This window comes from Oncorhynchus kisutch, linkage group LG26 (genome assembly GCF_002021735.2).
Source record: "Oncorhynchus kisutch isolate 150728-3 linkage group LG26, Okis_V2, whole genome shotgun sequence".
NCBI classification, from domain to species: domain Eukaryota; kingdom Metazoa; phylum Chordata; class Actinopteri; order Salmoniformes; family Salmonidae; genus Oncorhynchus; species Oncorhynchus kisutch.
The window spans coordinates 33,227,226-33,245,691 of record NC_034199.2 but is presented as its reverse complement, the minus strand read 5'-3'; the positions used below and the strand labels follow the sequence as shown (position 1 = coordinate 33,245,691).

The 18,466-nt window shown below is 49.4% G+C and overlaps 1 protein-coding gene across 1 annotated transcript in view; it reads left to right on the top strand.

The window, feature by feature from the left end:
- LOC109870730 (receptor tyrosine-protein kinase erbB-4) overlaps positions 1-18,466 on the top strand; it is a 532,057-nt gene that overhangs the window by 363,880 nt on the left and 149,711 nt on the right. The window contains 2 exon segments of the mRNA XM_031805951.1: positions 12,207-12,325; positions 16,336-16,477. Of these exon segments, the coding sequence (XP_031661811.1) occupies positions 12,207-12,325; positions 16,336-16,477 (261 nt within the window).

Sequence of the window (18,466 nt, the reverse complement as noted above, 5' to 3'; positions counted from 1 at the left end):
TTACTCCATCCCTCTTCCTCTATTACTTCATCCCTCTCCCTCTATTACTCCATCCCTCTTCCTCTATTACTCCATCCCTCTCCCTCTATTACCTCATCCCTCTACCTCTATTACTTCATCCCTCTCCCTCCATCCCTCTCCCTCCATCCCCCTCCCTCCATTACTCCATCCCTCTCCCTCTATTACTCCATCCCTCTTCCTCTATTACTCCATCCCTCTCCCTCTATTACTCCATCCCTCTTCCTCTATTACTCCATCCCTCTTCCTCTATTACTCCATCCCTCTCCCTCTATTACTCCATCCCTCTCCCTCTATTACTCCGTCCCTCTCCCTCTATTACTTCATCCCTCTCCCACTATTACTCCATCCCTCTTCCTCTATTACTCCATCCCTCTCCCTCTATTACTCCGTTTCCCCTCTTCCTCTATTACTTCATCCCTCTCCCTCCATCCCTCTCCCTCCATCCCCCTCCCTCCATTACTCCATCCCTCTACCTCTATTACTCCATCCCTCTTCCTATATTACTCCATCCCTCTCCCTCCATCCCTCTCCCTCCATCCCCCTCCCTCCATTACTCCATCCCTCTCCCTCATCCCTCTCCCTCCATCCCTCTCCCTCCATCCCCCTCCCTCCATTACTCCATCCCTCTACCTCTATTACTCCATCTCTCTTCCTCTATTACTCCATCTCTCTTCCTCTATTACTTCATCCCTCTCCCTCCATCCCTCTCCCTCATCCCTCTCCCTCCATCCCTCTCCCTCCATTACTTCATCCCTCTCCCTCCATCCTCTCCCTCCATCCCCTCCCTCCATTACTCCATCCCTCTCCCTCTATTACTCCATCCTCTTCCTCTATTACTCCACCCCTCTCCTCTCTATTACTCCATCCCTCTTCCTCTATTACTCCATCCCTCTTCCTCTATTACTCCATCCTCTCCCTCCTCCCTCTCCCTCCATCCCCCTCCTCCATTAATCCATCCCTCTCCCTCTATTACTCCATCCCTCTTCCTCTATTACTCCATCCATCCCTCTCCTCTATTACTCCATCCCTCTTCCTCTATTACTCCATCCCCTCCCTCTATTACTCTCATCCCTCTCCCTCTATTACTCCATCCCTCTACCTCTATTACTCCATCCTCTCCCTCTATTACTCCATCCCTCTACCTCTATTACTACTCATCCCTCTACCTCTATTACTCCATCCTCTCCTCCCTCTATTACTTCATCCCTCTCTCCCTCCATCCCTCTCCCTCCATCCCCCTCCCTCCATTACTCCATCCCTCTCCCTCTATTACTCCATCCCTCTTCCTCTATTACTCCATCCCTCTCCCTCTATTACTCCATCCATCTTCCTCTATTACTCCATCCCTCTTCGCGGGGCCTCTATTAACTCAAATAACAATCAACACAACTATTAAAATCCAAACACTACATCCCTCAAATTAACTTCTCCATCCCTCTCCAACAATACTATTACTCCATCCCTCGCCCTCTAGTTACTCCATTCCTCTCCTCTATACTCCATCCCTCTCCCTCTATTACTCCATCCCTCTCCCTCTATTACTCCATCCCTCTCCCTCTATTACTCCATCCCTCTCCCTCTATTAACTCCATCTCCTCTTCCCTCTATTGGGGGCTCCATCCCTCTTCCTCTATTTACTACTCCATCCCTCTTCCTCTATTACTTCATCCCTCTCCCTCCATCCCTCTCCCTCCATCCCCCTCCCTCCATTACTCCATCCCTCTACTCTATTACCTCCATCCCCTCTTCCTCTATTACTCCATCCCTCTCCCTCCATCCCTCTCCCTCCATCCCCCTCCCTCGCATTACTCCATCCTCTCCCTCATCCCTCTCCCTCCATCCCTCTCCCTCCCTCCTCCCCCTCCCTCCATTACTCCATCCCTCTCCCTCCATCCCTCTTCCTCTATTACTTCATCCCTCTCCCCTCCATCCCCTCTCCCTCCATCCCTCTCCCTCCATCCTCTCCCTCATCCCTCTCCCTCCATCCCTCTCCCTCCATCCCCCTCCCTCCTATTACTCCATCCCTCTCCCTCATCCCTCTCCCTCCATCCCTCTACCTCTATTACTCCATCCCTCTTCCTCTATTACTTCATCCCTCTCCCTCCATCCCTCTCTCTCCATCCCCTCCCTCCATTACTCCATCCCTCTCCCTCTATTACTCCATCCCTCTTCCTCTATACTCCATCCCTCTTCCTCTATTTACTCCATCCCTCTTCCTCTATTACTCCATCCCTCTTCCTCTATTACTCCATCCCTCTCCCTCCATCCCTCTCCCTCCATCCCCCTCCCTCCATTACTCCATCCCTCTCCCTCTATTACTCCCATCCCTTCTTCCTCTATTACTCCATCCCTCTCCCTCTATTACTCCATCCCTCTCCCTCTATTACTCCATCCCTCTTCCTCTATTACTCCATCCCTCTCCCTCTATTACTCCATCCCTCTCCCTCTATTACTCCATCCCTCTTCCTCTATTACTCCATCCCTCTCCCTCTATTACTCCATCGCTCTTCCCTCTATTACTCCATCCCTCTCCCTCTATTACTCCATCCCTCTTCCTCTATTACTCCATCCCTCTCCCTCTATTACTCCATCCCTCTTCCTCTATTACTTCATCCCTCTCCCTCCATCCCTCTCCCTCCATCCCCTCCCTCCATTACTCCATCCCTCTCCCTCTATTACTCCATCCCTCTCCCTCTATTACTCCATCCCTCTTCCTCTATTACTTCATCCCTCTCCCTCCATCCCTCTCCCTCCATCCCCTCCCTCCATTACTCCATCCCTCTCCCTCTCTATTACTCCATCCCTCTCCCTCTATTACTCCATCCCTCTACCTTCTATTACTCCATCCCTCTCCCTCTATTACTCCATCCCTCTACCTCTATTACTCCATCCCTCTACCTCTATTACTCCATCCCTCTCCCTCTATTACTTCATCCCTCTCCCTCTCATCCCTCTCCCTCCATCCCCCTCCCTCCATTACTCCATCCTCTCCCTCTATTACTCCATCCCTCTTCCTCTATTACTCCATCCCTCTCCCTCTATCACTCATTCCTCTCCCTCCCTCATTCCGTCTCTCTCCATCCCTCTTCCTCCCTCAATCCCTCTCCCTCCCTCATTCCGTCTCTCTCCATCCCTCTTCCTCCCTCAATCCCTCTCCCTCCATCCCTCCCCTCCCTCAATCCCTCTCCCTCCATCCCTCTCCCTCCCTCAATCCCTCTCCCTCCATCCCTCTCCCTCTACTTGTGACAATTGCACCGTGAAGAAATGGCAGCAGTTTTACGGGCGACTAACCCATTGTGCCATTATGTGTTATTTTTCGGGTTATTTGTAACTTATTTTGTACATAATGTTTCTGCCACCGTATCTTATGGCAAAAAAAGAGCTTCTGGATATCAGAACAGCGATCACTCTTCTCGGATTAGACAAAGATTTTTTCTTCAACAAGCAGAAAGGACAGGATGTACTGTGAACACCCGACAAGGCCGACATCCCCATTATTGGCAAGAGAAAGAGACGCAGGTACAGAGGACACAGAGCGGGGTGCCTCGTAAGGATCCGCAGAAGGTGATTGGGAAAGCTGTCATTACTGTCAATATTACTCACCAATGTACAATTATTGTACAATAAATTAGACTATCATGAATATCTTACCAACGGGACATTAAAAACTGTGACATCTTATGTTTCACGGAATCATGGCTGGATGATGACATGGATCTTCAGCTAGCAGGATATACGCTGCACCGGCTAGATAGAACAGCACACTCCAGTAAATCAGAATGACCTCATTTCTATCAGCATGTTAAATGTGCAACCAGAGGGAAAATAATTTTATATCACCTCTACTCCACACACAGAGACGCATACAAAGCTTTCCCTCGCCCTCCATTTGGTAAATCTGACCACAATTCTATCCTCCTGATTCCTTTGTACAAGCAACATTTCAAGCAGGAAGCACCAGTGACTCGGTCTCTAAAAAAGTGGTTAGATGAAGCAGATGCTAAACTACAGGACTGTTTTTCTATCAAACTGGAACATGTTCCGGGATTCTTCCAATTGCATTGACGAGGACACCACATTAGTCACTGGCTTTATCAATAAGTGCATCGAGGACGTCATCCCCACAGTGACCATACGTACATACCCCAGCCAGAAGCCATAGATTACAGGCAACACTCGCACTGAGCTAAAAGGTAGAGCTTCTGCTTTCAAGGTGCGGGACTCTAACCCGGAAGCTTATAAGAAATCGACGAACCATCAAAAAGGCAAAGCGCCAATACAGGGCTAAGATTGAATAGTACGACACCGGTTCCAACACTCGTCTTATGTGGCAGGGCTTGCAATCTATTACAGACTACAAAGGGAAGCACAACTGCGAGCTGCCCAGTGACACGAGCCTACCAGATGAGCTAAATCACTTCTATGCTCGCTTCGAGGCAAGCAACACTGAGGCATGCATGAGAGCATCAGCTGTTCCGGACGACTGTGTGATCGCGCTCTCCGTAGCCAACGCTCTCCGTAGCCAACGTAAACAGGTCAACATTCACAAGGACTGCGGGGCCAGACGGATACCCAGTACATGGATTACCAGGATGTCTGCTCTTGGCATGTGCTGACCAACTGGCAGGCATCTTCACTGACATTTCAACATGTCCCTGATTGAGTGTGTAATACCAACATGTTTCAAGCAGACCACCATAATCCCTGTGCCCAAGAACACTAAGGTAACCTGCCTAAATGACTACCGACCTTTAGCATTCACGCCTGTAGCCATGAGGTGCTTTGAAAGGCTGGTAATAGCTCACATCGACACCATTATCCCAGAACCCTAGCCCCCCCACCCCTCTTTTACATACTACCTCAATTAGCCCGTATAACCGGTGCCCCTGCACATTTGCTACCCAGACTATCTGCATTGCGTCCCATCACCCACCACCCACCAACCCCTCTTTTACATACTACCTCAATTAGCCCGTATAACCGGTGCCCCTGCACATTTGCTACCCAGACTATCTGCATTGTGTCCCATCACCCACCACCCGCCAACCCCTCTTTTACATACTACCTCAATTAGCCCGTATAACCGGTGCCCCTGCACATTTGCTACCCAGACTATCTGCATTGTGTCCCATCACCCACCACCCGCCAACCCCTCTTTTACATACTACCTCAATTATCCTGTATAACCGGTGCCCCTGCACATTTGCTACCCAGACTATCTGCATTGTGTCCCGCCACCCAACACCCGCCAACCCCTCTTTTACATACTACCTCAATCAGCCTGACTAACCGGTACCTGTATGTAGCCTCGCTACTGTATATAGCCTCACTATTGTTATTATTCACTGTCTTTTTACTGTTGTTTTTTATTTCCTTACTTATCTATTGTTCACTTAATACCTATTTTTTCCTTAAAGATTGCACTGTTGGTTAGGGCCTGTAAGTCAGCATTTCACTGTAAGGTGAAATACCTGTTGTATTCGGCGCACGTGAAAAACTAACTTTTATTTGATTTGATTATTACTCGATCCCTCTCCCTCCATCCTTCTCCTTCCATCCCTCTCCCTCATCCCTCTCCCTCCATCCTTCTCCTTCCATCTCTCTCCCTCATCCCTCTCCCTCCATCCTTCTCCTTCCATCCCTCTCCCTCATCCCTCTCCCTCCATCCTTCTCCTTCCATCCCTCTCTCTCGTCCCTCTTCATCCATCCCTCTACCTCTCCCTCTATAGCTCCATCTCTCTCCCTTTATCCCTCTCTCTCTATTGCTCCATCCCTCTCCCTCCTTCCTGCTCCCTCCATCCCTCTTCCTCTATCCCTCTCCCTCATCCCTCTCCCTCCATCCCTCTATTTCTAATGATCCATCTCACTCCCTCTCCCTCTCCATCCATACCTCTCCCTCCATCCATCTCTCTCTCCATCTCTCTCCCTCCATCCCTCTCCCTCATCTCTTTCCCTCTATTACTCTTCCTCCATCCCACTCTCTCATCCCTCTCCCTGTATCCCTCTCCCTCTATTGATCTATCTCCCTCCCTCCATCTCTCTCCATCCATACCTCTCCCTCCATCCATCTCCCTCCATCCCTCTCTCTCCATCCCCCTTCATCAATCCCTCTCACTCATCCCTCTACCTCTCTCTCTATTGCTCCATCCCTCTCCCTCATCCCTTTCCCTCCATCTCTCTCCCTCTATTGCTACATCCCTCTCCCTCATCCCTCTCCCTCCATCTCTCTCCCTCTATTGCTCCATCCCTCTCCCTCATCCCTTTCCCTCCATCTCTCTCCCTCTATTGCTCCATCCCTCTCCCTCATCCCTTTCCCTCCATCTCTCTCCCTCTATTGCTACATCCCTCTCCCTCATCCCTCTCCCTCCATCTCTCTCCCTTTATTGCTCCATCCCTCTCCCTCATCCCTTTCCCTCCATCTCTCTCCCTCTATTGCTCCATCCCTCTCCCTCATCCCTTTCCCTCCATCTCTCTCCCTCTATTGCTACATCCCTCTCCCTCATCCCTCTCCCTCCATCTCTCTCCCTCTATTGCTCCATCTCTCTCCCTCATCCATCTCCCTCCAACTCAATCCCTTCATCTCTCTCCCTCTATTGCTCCATCTCTCTCCCTCCATCCCTTTCCCTCCATCTCTCTCCCTCTATTGCTACATCCCTCTCCCTCATCCCTCTCCCTCCATCCCTCTCCCTCCATCCCTCTTCCTCCATCCCTCTCCCTCATCCCTCTCCCTCCATATCTCCCTCTATTTCTCCATCTCTCTCTCTCCCGCCGCCTCTCTATATCTACTACGCACTCCCTCTCCAACCACTACTCTCCTTCCATCGCTCTCCCTTCATCTCTCTCTCCCTCTATTTATCCATCTCTCTCCCTCCACCCCTCTCCCCCCATCCCTCTTCCTCTAATGCTCCATCCCTCTCCCTCTATTCCCCCATCCCTCTCCCTCCATCCCTCTCTCCATCCTTCTTCATCCATCCCTCTCACTCATCCCTCTACCTCTATTCCTCTACTTCTCCCTCTATTCCTCCATCCATCCCTCTCCCTCCATCCCTCTCCCTCCATCTCTCTCCCTCTATCCCTTTCCCTTCATATCTCTCTCCCTCTATTGCTCCATCTCTCTCCCTCCATCCCTCTCCCTCCACCTCTCTCCCTCTATCCCTTTCCCTTCATATCTCTCTCCTCTATTGCTCCATCTCTCTCCCTCCATCCCTCGTCCTCCATCTCTCTCCCTCATCCCTCTCCCTCCATCCCTCTCCCTCTATTGCTCCATCTCTCTCCCTCTATCCCTCTTCCTCTATCCCTCTCTCTCCATCCCTTTCATCCATCCCTCTCACTCGTCCCTCTAGCTTTATCCCTCTACCTCTCCCTCTATTGCATCATCCCTCTCCCTCCATCCCTCTCTCTCTATTGCTCCATCCCTCTCCCTCTATTGCTCCATCTCTCTCCATCCATCTCTCTCCCTCTATCCCTCTCCGTCATCCCTCTCCCTCCATCTCTTTCCCTTCATCTCTCTCCCTCTATTGCTCCATCCTTCTCCCTCTATCTCTCTCCCTCTATTGCTCAATCTCTCTCCCTCGATCCCTCTCCCTCCATTCCTCTCCCTCCATCCCTCTCCCTCCATCCCTATCCCTCCATCTCTCTCCCTCTGTCCCTCTTCCTCCATCCCTCTCCCTCTATCCCTCTTCTTCTATTGTTCAATCTCTCTCCCTCCATCCCTCTCCCTCCATCTCTCTCCTTCTACCTCTCTCCCTCTGTCCCTCTTCCTCCATCCCTCTCCCTCTATCCATATGCCTCTATTGCTCAATCTCTCTTTCTCCATCACTCTCCCTCCATCTCGCTCCCTCTTTCTCATTGAGAGGGCAGAAGGATGCATTACCAGTGTGTGAGGAACAGCTAGATGAAGGCCTGTCAGTATAATACTCTCGCATCAAGCACTGAATACAGAACGCCCTCATCAATATCAACTGATAGCTAGCTAGCTGGCTGTGTTATGTCCTGACATGCAGGTGACTAAACAGGCTCCCTGGTCTATGACACACAACAACCACGCACGCACATGTGTATTAACACACACACACACACACACACACACACACACACACACACACACACACCACACACACACACACACACACACACACACACACACACACACACACACACACACACACACACACACACACACACACACACACACACCACACACACACACACACACACAAACACTCCTCTCCCCAGACTATCTTAGAGACAGAGCCTGAGCCCCTCTAGAAACATAGGCAGGAACTCTGCAGCTCCATAAAATCAGACAGCTAGGCAGCGTTGATATAAGATGCAGCGCTGTGACTGATGCTCTTGTCAGCAGCCTGTTCAAATTGAAGACATTCAGCGTACTTTATGAGATTGATTACTTTTTATTTGTAGTGGCTGCCTGGTATTTTTAAGTGGATATTTAAAGGCAAATAGTGTGTGTGTGTGTGTGTGTGTGTGTGTCGCTCCTGACGAGGTCATTTGTTTGACAAAATGTCTTTTTGGTAAGTAGGCCATTTAATTTCACTAACGGTAGCGGGTGGCGGGTGTAATGGAATGCAGTGATGGTGCGTTAGCGGGGGTGAAAAGAAAAGGACACAGGGAGGAAGAGGAGAGAGAAGTATGGGAGGTGGGATGAGGTGAGGAAGAAGAGAAGTGAGAAGTATAGGAGGGTGATGAGGAGGGTGAGGAGGAGAGGAGTTTAGGAGGGTGAGGAGGAGAGGAGAGAAGGATGGGAGGTGGGATGAGGTGAGGAAGAAGAGAAATGAGAAGTATAGGAGGGTGAGGAGGAGAGAAGGATGGGAGGTGGGATGAGGTGAGGAAGAAGAGAAGTGAGAAGTATAGGAGGGTGAGGAAGAGAGGAGAGAAGGATGGGAGGTGGGATGAGGTGAGGAAGAAGAGAAGTGAGAAGTATAGGAGGGTGAGGAAGAGAGGAGAGAAGGATGGGAGGTGGGATGAGGTGAGGAAGAAGAGAAGTGAGAAGTATAGGAGGGTGAGGAGGAGAGGAGGAGAGGAGGGTGGGAGGAGAGGATTTTAGGAGGGTGAGGAGGAGAGGAGTTTAGGAGGCTGAGGAGGAGAGGAGTTTAGGAGTGTGAGGAGAGGAGTTTAGTGGGGTGAGGGGGAGAGGAGTTTAGGAGGGGGAGGGGGAGAGGAGTTTAGGATGGTGAGGAGGAGAGGAGGAGAGGAGGGTGAGGAGGAGAGGAGAATAGGAAGGTGAGGAGGAGAGGAGAATAGGAAGCTGAGGAGGAGAGGACAGGAGTTTAGGGGGGTGAGGAGGAGAGGAGAATAGGAAGGTGAGGAGGAGAGGACTTTAGGAGGGTGAGGAGGAGAGGAGTTTAGGAGGGTGAGGAGGAGAGGACTTTAGGAGGGTGAGGAGGAGAGGAGTTTAGGAGTGTGAGGAGAGGAGTTTAGGAGGGTGAGGGGGAGAGGAGTTTAGGGGGTCGGGGAGGAGAAGAGTTTAGGTGGGTGGGGCGGAGAGGATAATAGGAAGGTGAGGAGGAGAGGAGTTTAACAGGGTGGGGAGGAGAGGAGTATGAGGAGGAGAGGAATTTAGGAGGGTGGAGAGGAGAGGAGTATAGGAGAGTGGGGAGGAGAGGAGAGTTTAGGAGGGTGAGGAGGAGAAGAGTTTAGGAGGGTGGGGAGGAAAGGAGAGGAGTATAGGAGGGCGGGGAGGAAAGGAGAGGAGTGTAGGAGGGTTTTGCCGTGGGGGCTTTACTTGGCTCATCGTGCTCTAGCGACTCCTTGTGGTGGGCCAGATGCCTGCAGGTTGATTTCGGTTGTCAGTTAAACATTGTTTTTTCAGGGCATTGGTGCTGCTGGCTTCCGGGCTAAGTGGGAGGGTGTTAAGAAGCTCGGTTTGGTACGTCATGTTTCAGAGGACGCTTGACTCCACCTTCCCCACTCCCGAGCCCGTTGGGGAGTTGCAATGATGAGACAATTGGATATCACTAAATTGGGTAGAAAAAGGTGCCAATTTTTGATGTGCTAATGACATTAGAAAGTTTAGCTAGTTATGAAAAATGTTGGGGAAAAACGCATTCTACGTCAATTATCACTCAATATAAGATATTTATGCTTGCTTAGATTGCATCTTAGATTGAAGTTCATCCTGAAATCATCACCATGACTATGCTCTGCTCTGCCCATGATGCTAGAACTTCCACCTCCACCATAGCCCCACCATGACCCCAAGAACTACCAGCTCCACCATAACCCCACCATGACCCCAAGAACTACCACCTCCACCATAACCCCAAGAACTACCACCTCCACCATGACCCCAAGAACTACCACCTCCACCATAACCCCAAGAACTACCACCTCCACCATGACCCCAAAAACTACCACCTCCACTATAACCCCACCATGACCCCAATAACTACCACCTCCACCATGACCCCAAGAACTACCACCTCCACCATAACCCCAAGAACTGCCACCTCCACCATGACCCCAAGAACTACCACCTCCACCATGACTCCAAGAACTGCCACCTCCACCATAACCCCAAGAACTACCACCTCCACCATGACCCCAAGAACTGCCACCTCCACTATAACCCCACCATGACCCCAAGAACTGCCACCTCCACTATAACCCCACCATGACCCCAAGAACTACCACCTCCACCATAACCCCAAGAACTACCACCTCCACCATGACCCCAAGAACTACCACCTCCACCATGACCCCAAGAACTGCCACCTCCACCATAACCCCACGATGACCCCAAGAACTACCACCTCCACCATAACCCCAAGAACTACCACCTCCAACATAGCCCCACCATGACCCCAATTACGACCACCAGTACATTATGAGCAGCCAACTACATATCAACCTGAGAGAACAAGAGCTCTTAATGGCTATATGTTGAAGATAACTCAATGCACTCAGTAAGACATATTCCACATACACTTACACAAATGGATGCATGTATAAATGCTTGGCTATATAAAAGTGTTGCATTGGAATGGACACACACACACACACATACACAAACTGAGAGGTAAAACCTAAGCTTGAGAGTCAGAGTGAGTCTAAAAACGGCCTCTGAGGAAGAAATGCTTATCTGTGAAACCTCAGCCAGTTTTCAGTTGTAGCTGTCAGGAAGTGTGCTGTGAGCCGGAGGCATACGGCAGGAGCCAATCAGCACATCAGCCCATATAGCTGGACATGAACAGGACTGGTGAATGGAGCGAAAGGAGAATGGGAAAGGGCTGTCTCTCTCTCTCTCTCTCTCTCTCTCTCTCTCTTGCTCTCTCTCTCTCTCTCTCTTGCTCTCTCTCTCTCTCTCTCTCTCTCTCTCTCTGCAGTGGAAGCAGCACATTCAGGAGAGACGTCTGATAGCCATCTCAATTACACTACTGTCACTGATAGATGGGAAACAGAAATATAGCTCCACAGACTGACAGGATGTCATATGAACATCATCTCTCAAAACTATCTAGCACCACCTCAACTCTTGAGTTTCAGCTCTACTCTTTAAGAACAAGAGGTGCTATTTAGAACATTGAAAGTTTCTTTGGCTGTCCCCATAAGATAACCCTTTGAAGAACCCTTTTTGGTTCCATGTAGAATCATTTGGGGTTCAATGTAGAATCTATCCCACAGAGGGTTCTACATGGAACCCAAAAGGGTTCTAACTAGAACCAAAAAGAGTTCTACCTTGAACCAAAAATTGTTCTCCTATGGGGACAGCCGAAGAACCCTTTTGGAACACTTTTTTCTAAGAGTGAACTCTCTAGCTTGAGCTCTACTCTGTAGCCTCAGCTCAACTCTATGAGCCTGTTTCCTGGACACAGATGAAGCCTCGTCCTATGGACTGAAACGCCTGGTTAATGGAGAATCCCCATAAAAATATATTTTTAGTCCAGGACTAGGTCTAACCTGTGTCTAGGAAACTTGACCATGTGCACTCTCTGAAGCCCCTTGAAAGGCCAATGTGTGTTTTGTGTTTCTGCCAATAAAAATGACTTGTCTAGTCATCATTCAGCAGATTTGTAAAACTATTTTAATCTATGAAGCATCCCTTATATGGATGCTCTTTCTCTCAAGCACTCCGTTTGTGGATTTGTTTGCCTTTTTGGATTCTATTCACAGTCATGTTTCTGTAATGGGAGCCTGTTATATCGTGGTCTTCTGTTGTCTATCTGCAGTGACTAAGACTGTGTGTGCTGAGCAGTGTGACGGTCGCTGTTTCGGACCCTGGGTTAGTAACTGCTGTCATCGCGAGTGTGCAGGCGGATGCTCCGGACCCAAGGATACGGACTGCTTCGTAAGTAGGCACACACTTCATAAAGCCTATCATCACAAAATACAAACCCCTCCTTCCAATCACCTGTTTCCATGGTGAATATTTTCAACCCGGCATGGAGTTTTTGATTATATACCAGCTTGTCTATTTCTTTCTTTACTCTTCTTTTCTCTTTGTACATCAGAGCTTTCCTCTTAACTGTGACCTTTAGTGTGAATGTGAGGTTACTTCCATCAGGGGCTATTCATACTTCCATAGAGAAGGAGCTCCTGACACAAAATCTCCCTGTTTAAATCGTCTGAATCTCAAATGGCACCCTATTCCCTAAATAGTGAATGGCTTTGGGCCAATGTGCCCTGGTCAAAAGTAGTGTGCTAAATAGGGAACACTGTGCTATTTGCGAAACAGGCATTGTTCTTTGTGGGAAAGATACCGTTAAAATCTAATTTTCTCCCACAAAGCCTTGTGTTAAATATAAAACCATTGCTGTGCCACCTTCCCATCCTCCCCACCCTCCCCATCCTCCCCACCTCCCCACCTCCCCATCCTCCCCATCCTCCCCATCCTCCCCACCTCCCATCCTCCCCACCTCCCCATCCTCCCCATCCTCCCCCACCTCCCCATCCTCCCCATCCTCCCCATCCTCCCCACCTCCCCATCCTCCCCATCCTCCCCACCTCCCCATCCTCCCCATCCTCCCCACCTCCCCATCCTCCCCATCCTCCCCATCCTCCCCACCTCCCCATCCTCCCCATCCTCCCCATCCTCCCATCCTCCCCACCTCCCCATCCTCCCCATCCTCCCCACCTCCCCATCCTCCCCATCCTCCCCACCTCCCCACCTCCCCATCCTCCCCATCCTCCCCATCCTCCCCACCTCCCCATCCTCCCCACCTCCCCATCCTCCCCATCCTCCCCATCCTCCCCACCTCCCCATCCTCCCCACCTCCCCATCCTCCCCACTCCCCATCCTCCCCACTCCCCATCCTCCCCATCCTCCCCACCTCCCCATCCTCCCCATCCTCCCCATCCTCCCCATCCTCCCCATCCTCCCCATCCTCCCCACCTCCCCATCCTCCCCATCCTCCCCATCCTCCCCACCTCCCCATCCTCCCCATCCTCCCCATCCTCCCCATCCTCCCCACCTCCCCATCCTCCCCATCCTCCCCACCTCCCCATCCTCCCATCCTCCCCACCTCACCATCCTCCCCATCCTCCCCACCTCACCATCCTCCCCACCTCCCCATCCTCCCCATCCTCCCCATCCTCCCCACCTCACCATCCTCCCCATCCTCCCCACCTCACCATCCTCGCCACCTCCCCATCCTCCCCATCCTCCCCACCTCCCCACCTCACCATCCTCCCATCCTCCCCATCCTCCCCATCCTCCCCACCTCACCATCCTCCCCATCCTCCCCATCCTCCCCATCCTCCCCATCCTCCCCATCCTCCCCACCTCACCATCCTCCCCATCCTCCCCATCCTCCCCACCTCACCATCCTCCCCATCCTCCCCATCCTCCCCACCTCCCCATCCTCCCCATCCTCCCCACCTCACCATCCTCCCCATCCTCCCCATCCTCCCCACCTCCCCATCCTCCCCATCCTCACCATCCTCCCCATTTTTCACATAATGAGAGCTGCTTAGCCATTCATCATGCTAAATATTACAATACATACCACTTGATTAGTATTGAAGGGTTTGTAATAGTGATACCAAACATGCGCTATAGTACACTTATTCAAATCAAATCAAATATTGTTTGTCACATGCGCCAAATACAACAAGTGTAGAACAGTGAAATGCTTATATTTACTCAAATAAACTGAAGTAAAAAATAAGAAAATAATAATAATTTAAGAGAAAAAATTAATTAACAGTAGTGAGGCAGGGGGTACCAGTACAGAGTCAATTGGCGGGGGCACAGGTCAGGCGAGGTAATTGAGGTAATATGTACATGTAGGTATAGGTGAAGTGGCTATGCATAGATCATAAACAGAGAGTAGCAGCAATCATCTCCTTTGTCTTGATCACATTGAGGGAGAGGTTGTTGTCCTGGCACCACACTGCCAGGTCTCTGACCTCCTCCCTATAGGCTGTCTCATCATTGTCGGTGAGCAGGCCTACCACTGTTGTGTCATCTGCAAACCTAATGATGATGTTGGAGTCGTGCCTGGCCGTGCAGTCATAAGTGAACAGGGAGTACAGGAGGGGACTGAGCACGCACCCCTGAGGGGCCATCGTGTTGAGGATCAGTGTGGCAGATGTGTTGTTACCTACCCTTAGCACCTGGGGGTGGCCCGTTCAGGAAGTCCAGGATCCAGTTGCAGAGGGAGGTGTTTAGTCCCAGGTTGCTTAGCTTAGTGATGAGCTTTGAGGTCACTATGGTGTTCAGCACTGAGGTGTAGTCAATGAATAGCATTCTCACGTAGGTGTTCCTTTTGTCCAGGTGGGAAAGGGCAGCGTGGAGTACAATAGAGATTGCATAATCTGTGGAGCTGTTGGGGCGGTATGCAAATCGGAGTGGGTCTAGGTTTTCTGGGATAATGGGGTTCATGTGAGCCATGACCAGCCTTTCAAAGCACTTCTTGGCTACAGACGTGAGTGCTACAGGTCGGTAGTCATTTAGGCAGTTACCTTGGTGTTCTTTTGCACAGGGACTATGGTGGTCTGTTGGTATTACAGACTCGGTCAGGGACAGGTTGAAAATATCAGTGATGACACTTCCCAGTTGGTCAGTGCATGTTCGGAGTCCTGGTAATCCATCTAGCCCTGCGGCCTTGTGGATTTTGACCTGTTTAAAGGTTTTACTCACGTCGGCTACAGAGAGCGTGATCACACAGTCGTCCGGGACAGCTCTTGCTCTCATGCATGCTTCAGTGTTGCTTGCCTCGAAGAAGGAATCGAAGTAATGTTGCTCATCTGGTAGGCTTGTGTCACTGGGCAGCTCGCGGCTATGCTTCTCTATGTAGTCCATAATAGTTTTAAAGCCCTGCCACATCTGACGAGCGTTGGAGCCGTTGTAGTACGATTCATTCTAAGTCCTGTATTGACGCTTTGCCTGTTTGATGGTTCGTAGGAGGGTATAGCGGGATTTATTATAAGCGTCCGGGTTAGAGTTTCGGTCCTTGAAAGTGGCAGTTCTACCCTGTAATCCATGACTTCTGGTTTGGGTATGTACCTACGGTCACTGTGGGGACGAGGTCATCAATGCACTTATTGATGAAGCCAGTGACTGATGTGGTGTATTCCTCAATGCCATCATTCTGACTAACAGGTGTCTGTATGTAGCCTTGCTACTTTTATAGCCTCGCTACTGTATAAAGCCTGTCTTTTTACTGTTGTTTTATTTATTTTCTTACCTATTGTTCACCTACCTTTTTTGCACTATTGGTTAGAGCCTGTAAGTCAGCATTTCACTGTAAGGTGAAATACCTGTTGTATTCGGCGCACGTGACAAATAAACTTTGATTTGATTGGATATGAAGAATCCCAGAATATTTTCCAGTCTGTGCTAGGAAAACAGTCCTGTAGCTTAGCATCTGCGTCATCTGACCACTTCTGTATTGAACGAGTCACTGGTACTTCCTGTTTAAATTTTTGCTTTTAAGCAGGAATCAGGAGGATAGAGTTATGGTCAGATTTGGGCGAGGGAGAGCTTTGTATGCGTCTCTGTGTGGAGTAAAGGTGCTTATCAATTGCTAATTACTTACTAAGTCTGAGTGTGTGTTTTAGTATGTGTGTGTTTACAGCTACATGGCAATTAAGTGATAATGTGCTTGCTTGGAGAGCATAGGGCTCCCAGTGATAAGAAGCTTAATGTCTGTTATTTAGCTGCATACTGCTCTGTGGACTGTTTCCTTGACCACCCAGCACTAGTGTGTGTGTGTGATGGTGTGTGTGTGTGTGTGTGATGACGTGTGTGTTTGTGTTTGTGTGTGTGGGTGTGCCTGTGTGTATGTTCACCTGTGTACACTTGTGGTGTGTGTCCGTCTGCATGTGTGCATGTGTGTGTGTGTGTTTTGTCCACAGGCGTGCACCAACTTCAACGACAGCGGGGCGTGTGTGACCCAGTGTCCCCAGCCCTTTGTGTACAACCCCACCAGCTTCCAGCTGGAAAGCAACCCCAGAGCCAAGTACACCTATGGTGCCTTCTGCGTCAAGAAGTGCCCACGTAAGGAATGACACACACACACACACACACAAACATACAACCCTACTTTTGTGAAAAAAGGGGACATAAAAAAAACTGTGAAATAAGAATAGACACACATGCTACATACATACACACATTCATGACTGCATGTATGCACGCATGACTGTAATTCGTTAAGCATCTACTAAAAAACATACATTATTATATATTATACACACACCATACACACCATTCTAGTTTGCTCATATATTAGCAGAATACAATGTTTTGCTTTCATGTTTTACAAGCGGATTTTGTTCTTCACTCGTGTCGTAGCAATTTTCTAGTCGGTTAGGACATCTTCTTTGTAAATGACACAAGGTAATATTTCCAACAATTGTTTACAGACAGATTATTTCACTTATAATTCACTGTATCACAATTCAAGTGGGTCAGAAGTTTACATACACTAAGTTACTGTGTCTTTAAAAAGCTTGGAAAATGATGTCATGGCTTTAGAAGCTTCTGATAGGCTAATTGACATCATCTAACGTATTCGTATCGGCACACTCAATAGTCATGGTTTCTCAAATGACTGCCTCGCCTGGTTCAGCAACTACTTCTCAGATAGAGTGTGTCAAATCAGAGGGCCTGCTGTCCGGACCTCTGGCAGTCTCTATGGGGGTGCCACAGGATTCAATTCTCGGCCGACTCTTTTCTCTGTATATACAGTATCAACGATGTCGCTCTTGCTGCGGCTGATTCCTTGATCCACCTCTACGCAGACGACACCATTCTGTAAACATCTGGCCCTTCGTTGGACACTGTGTTAGCAAACCTACAAACGAGCTTCAATGCCATACAACACTCCTTCCGTGGCGTCCAAATGCTCTTAAACGCTAGTAAAACGAAATGCATGCTCTTCAACCGATCACTGCCCGCAGCCGCCCACCCGACTAGCATTACTACTCTGGACGGTTCTGACTTAGAATATGGGGACAACTACAAATACCTAGGTGTCTGGCTAGACTGTAAACTCTCCTTTCATATTAAGTATCTCCAATCCAAAATTAAATCTAGAATTGGCTTCTTTTTTCCCAACAAAGACTCCTTCACTCATGCTGTCAAACATACTGTCACGCCCTGTCCATAGAGAGTCTTTTTATTCTCTATTTTGGTTAGGCCAGGGTGTGACTAGGGTGGGCGTTCTATGTTCTTTTTTCTACGTTTTTGTATTTCTTTCTTTTTGGCCGGGTATGGTTCTCAATCAGGGACAGCTGTCTGTCGTTGTCTCTGATTGAGAACCATACTTAGGCAGCCTGTTTTCCCACTATGGGTTGTGGGTAGCTGGTTTCTGTTTTGTGTTTCTGCACCTGACAGGACTGTTTCGTTTTCATTAATTCGCTTGTTATTTGTATGTGTAACGACGACCGTTACACATACCCTCGTAAAACAGACCATCCTATCGATCCTCGACTTCGGCGATGTCATTTACAAAATAGCCTCCAACATTCTACTCAGCAAACTGGATGCAGTGCCATCCATTTTGCCACCAAAGCCCCATTTACCACCCACCACTGCGAACTGCATGCTCTTGTCAGCTGGCCCTCGCTATATCGCCAGACCCACTGGCTCCAGGTCATCTATAACTCTTTGCTAGGTAAATCTCCACCTTACCTCAGCTCACTGGTCACCATAACAACACCCACCCATAGCACGTTCTCTAGCAGGTATATCTCACTGGTCATCCCCAAAGCCAACACCTCCTTTGGCTGCCTTTCCTTCCAGTTCTCTGCTGCCAATGACTGGAACGAATTGCAAAACTCACTGAAGTTGGAGACTTACCTTAATAACCTCAGATATCTACCTTAATAACTTTAAGCATCAGCTATCTGAGCAGTTTACCGATCGCTGCAGCTGTTCACAGCCTATCTGTACATTGCCCATCTAACTAACTACCTCATCCCCATACTGTTTTTATGTACTTTTTTTGCTCTACTTTCACATCATCCTCTGCACATCAGTCAC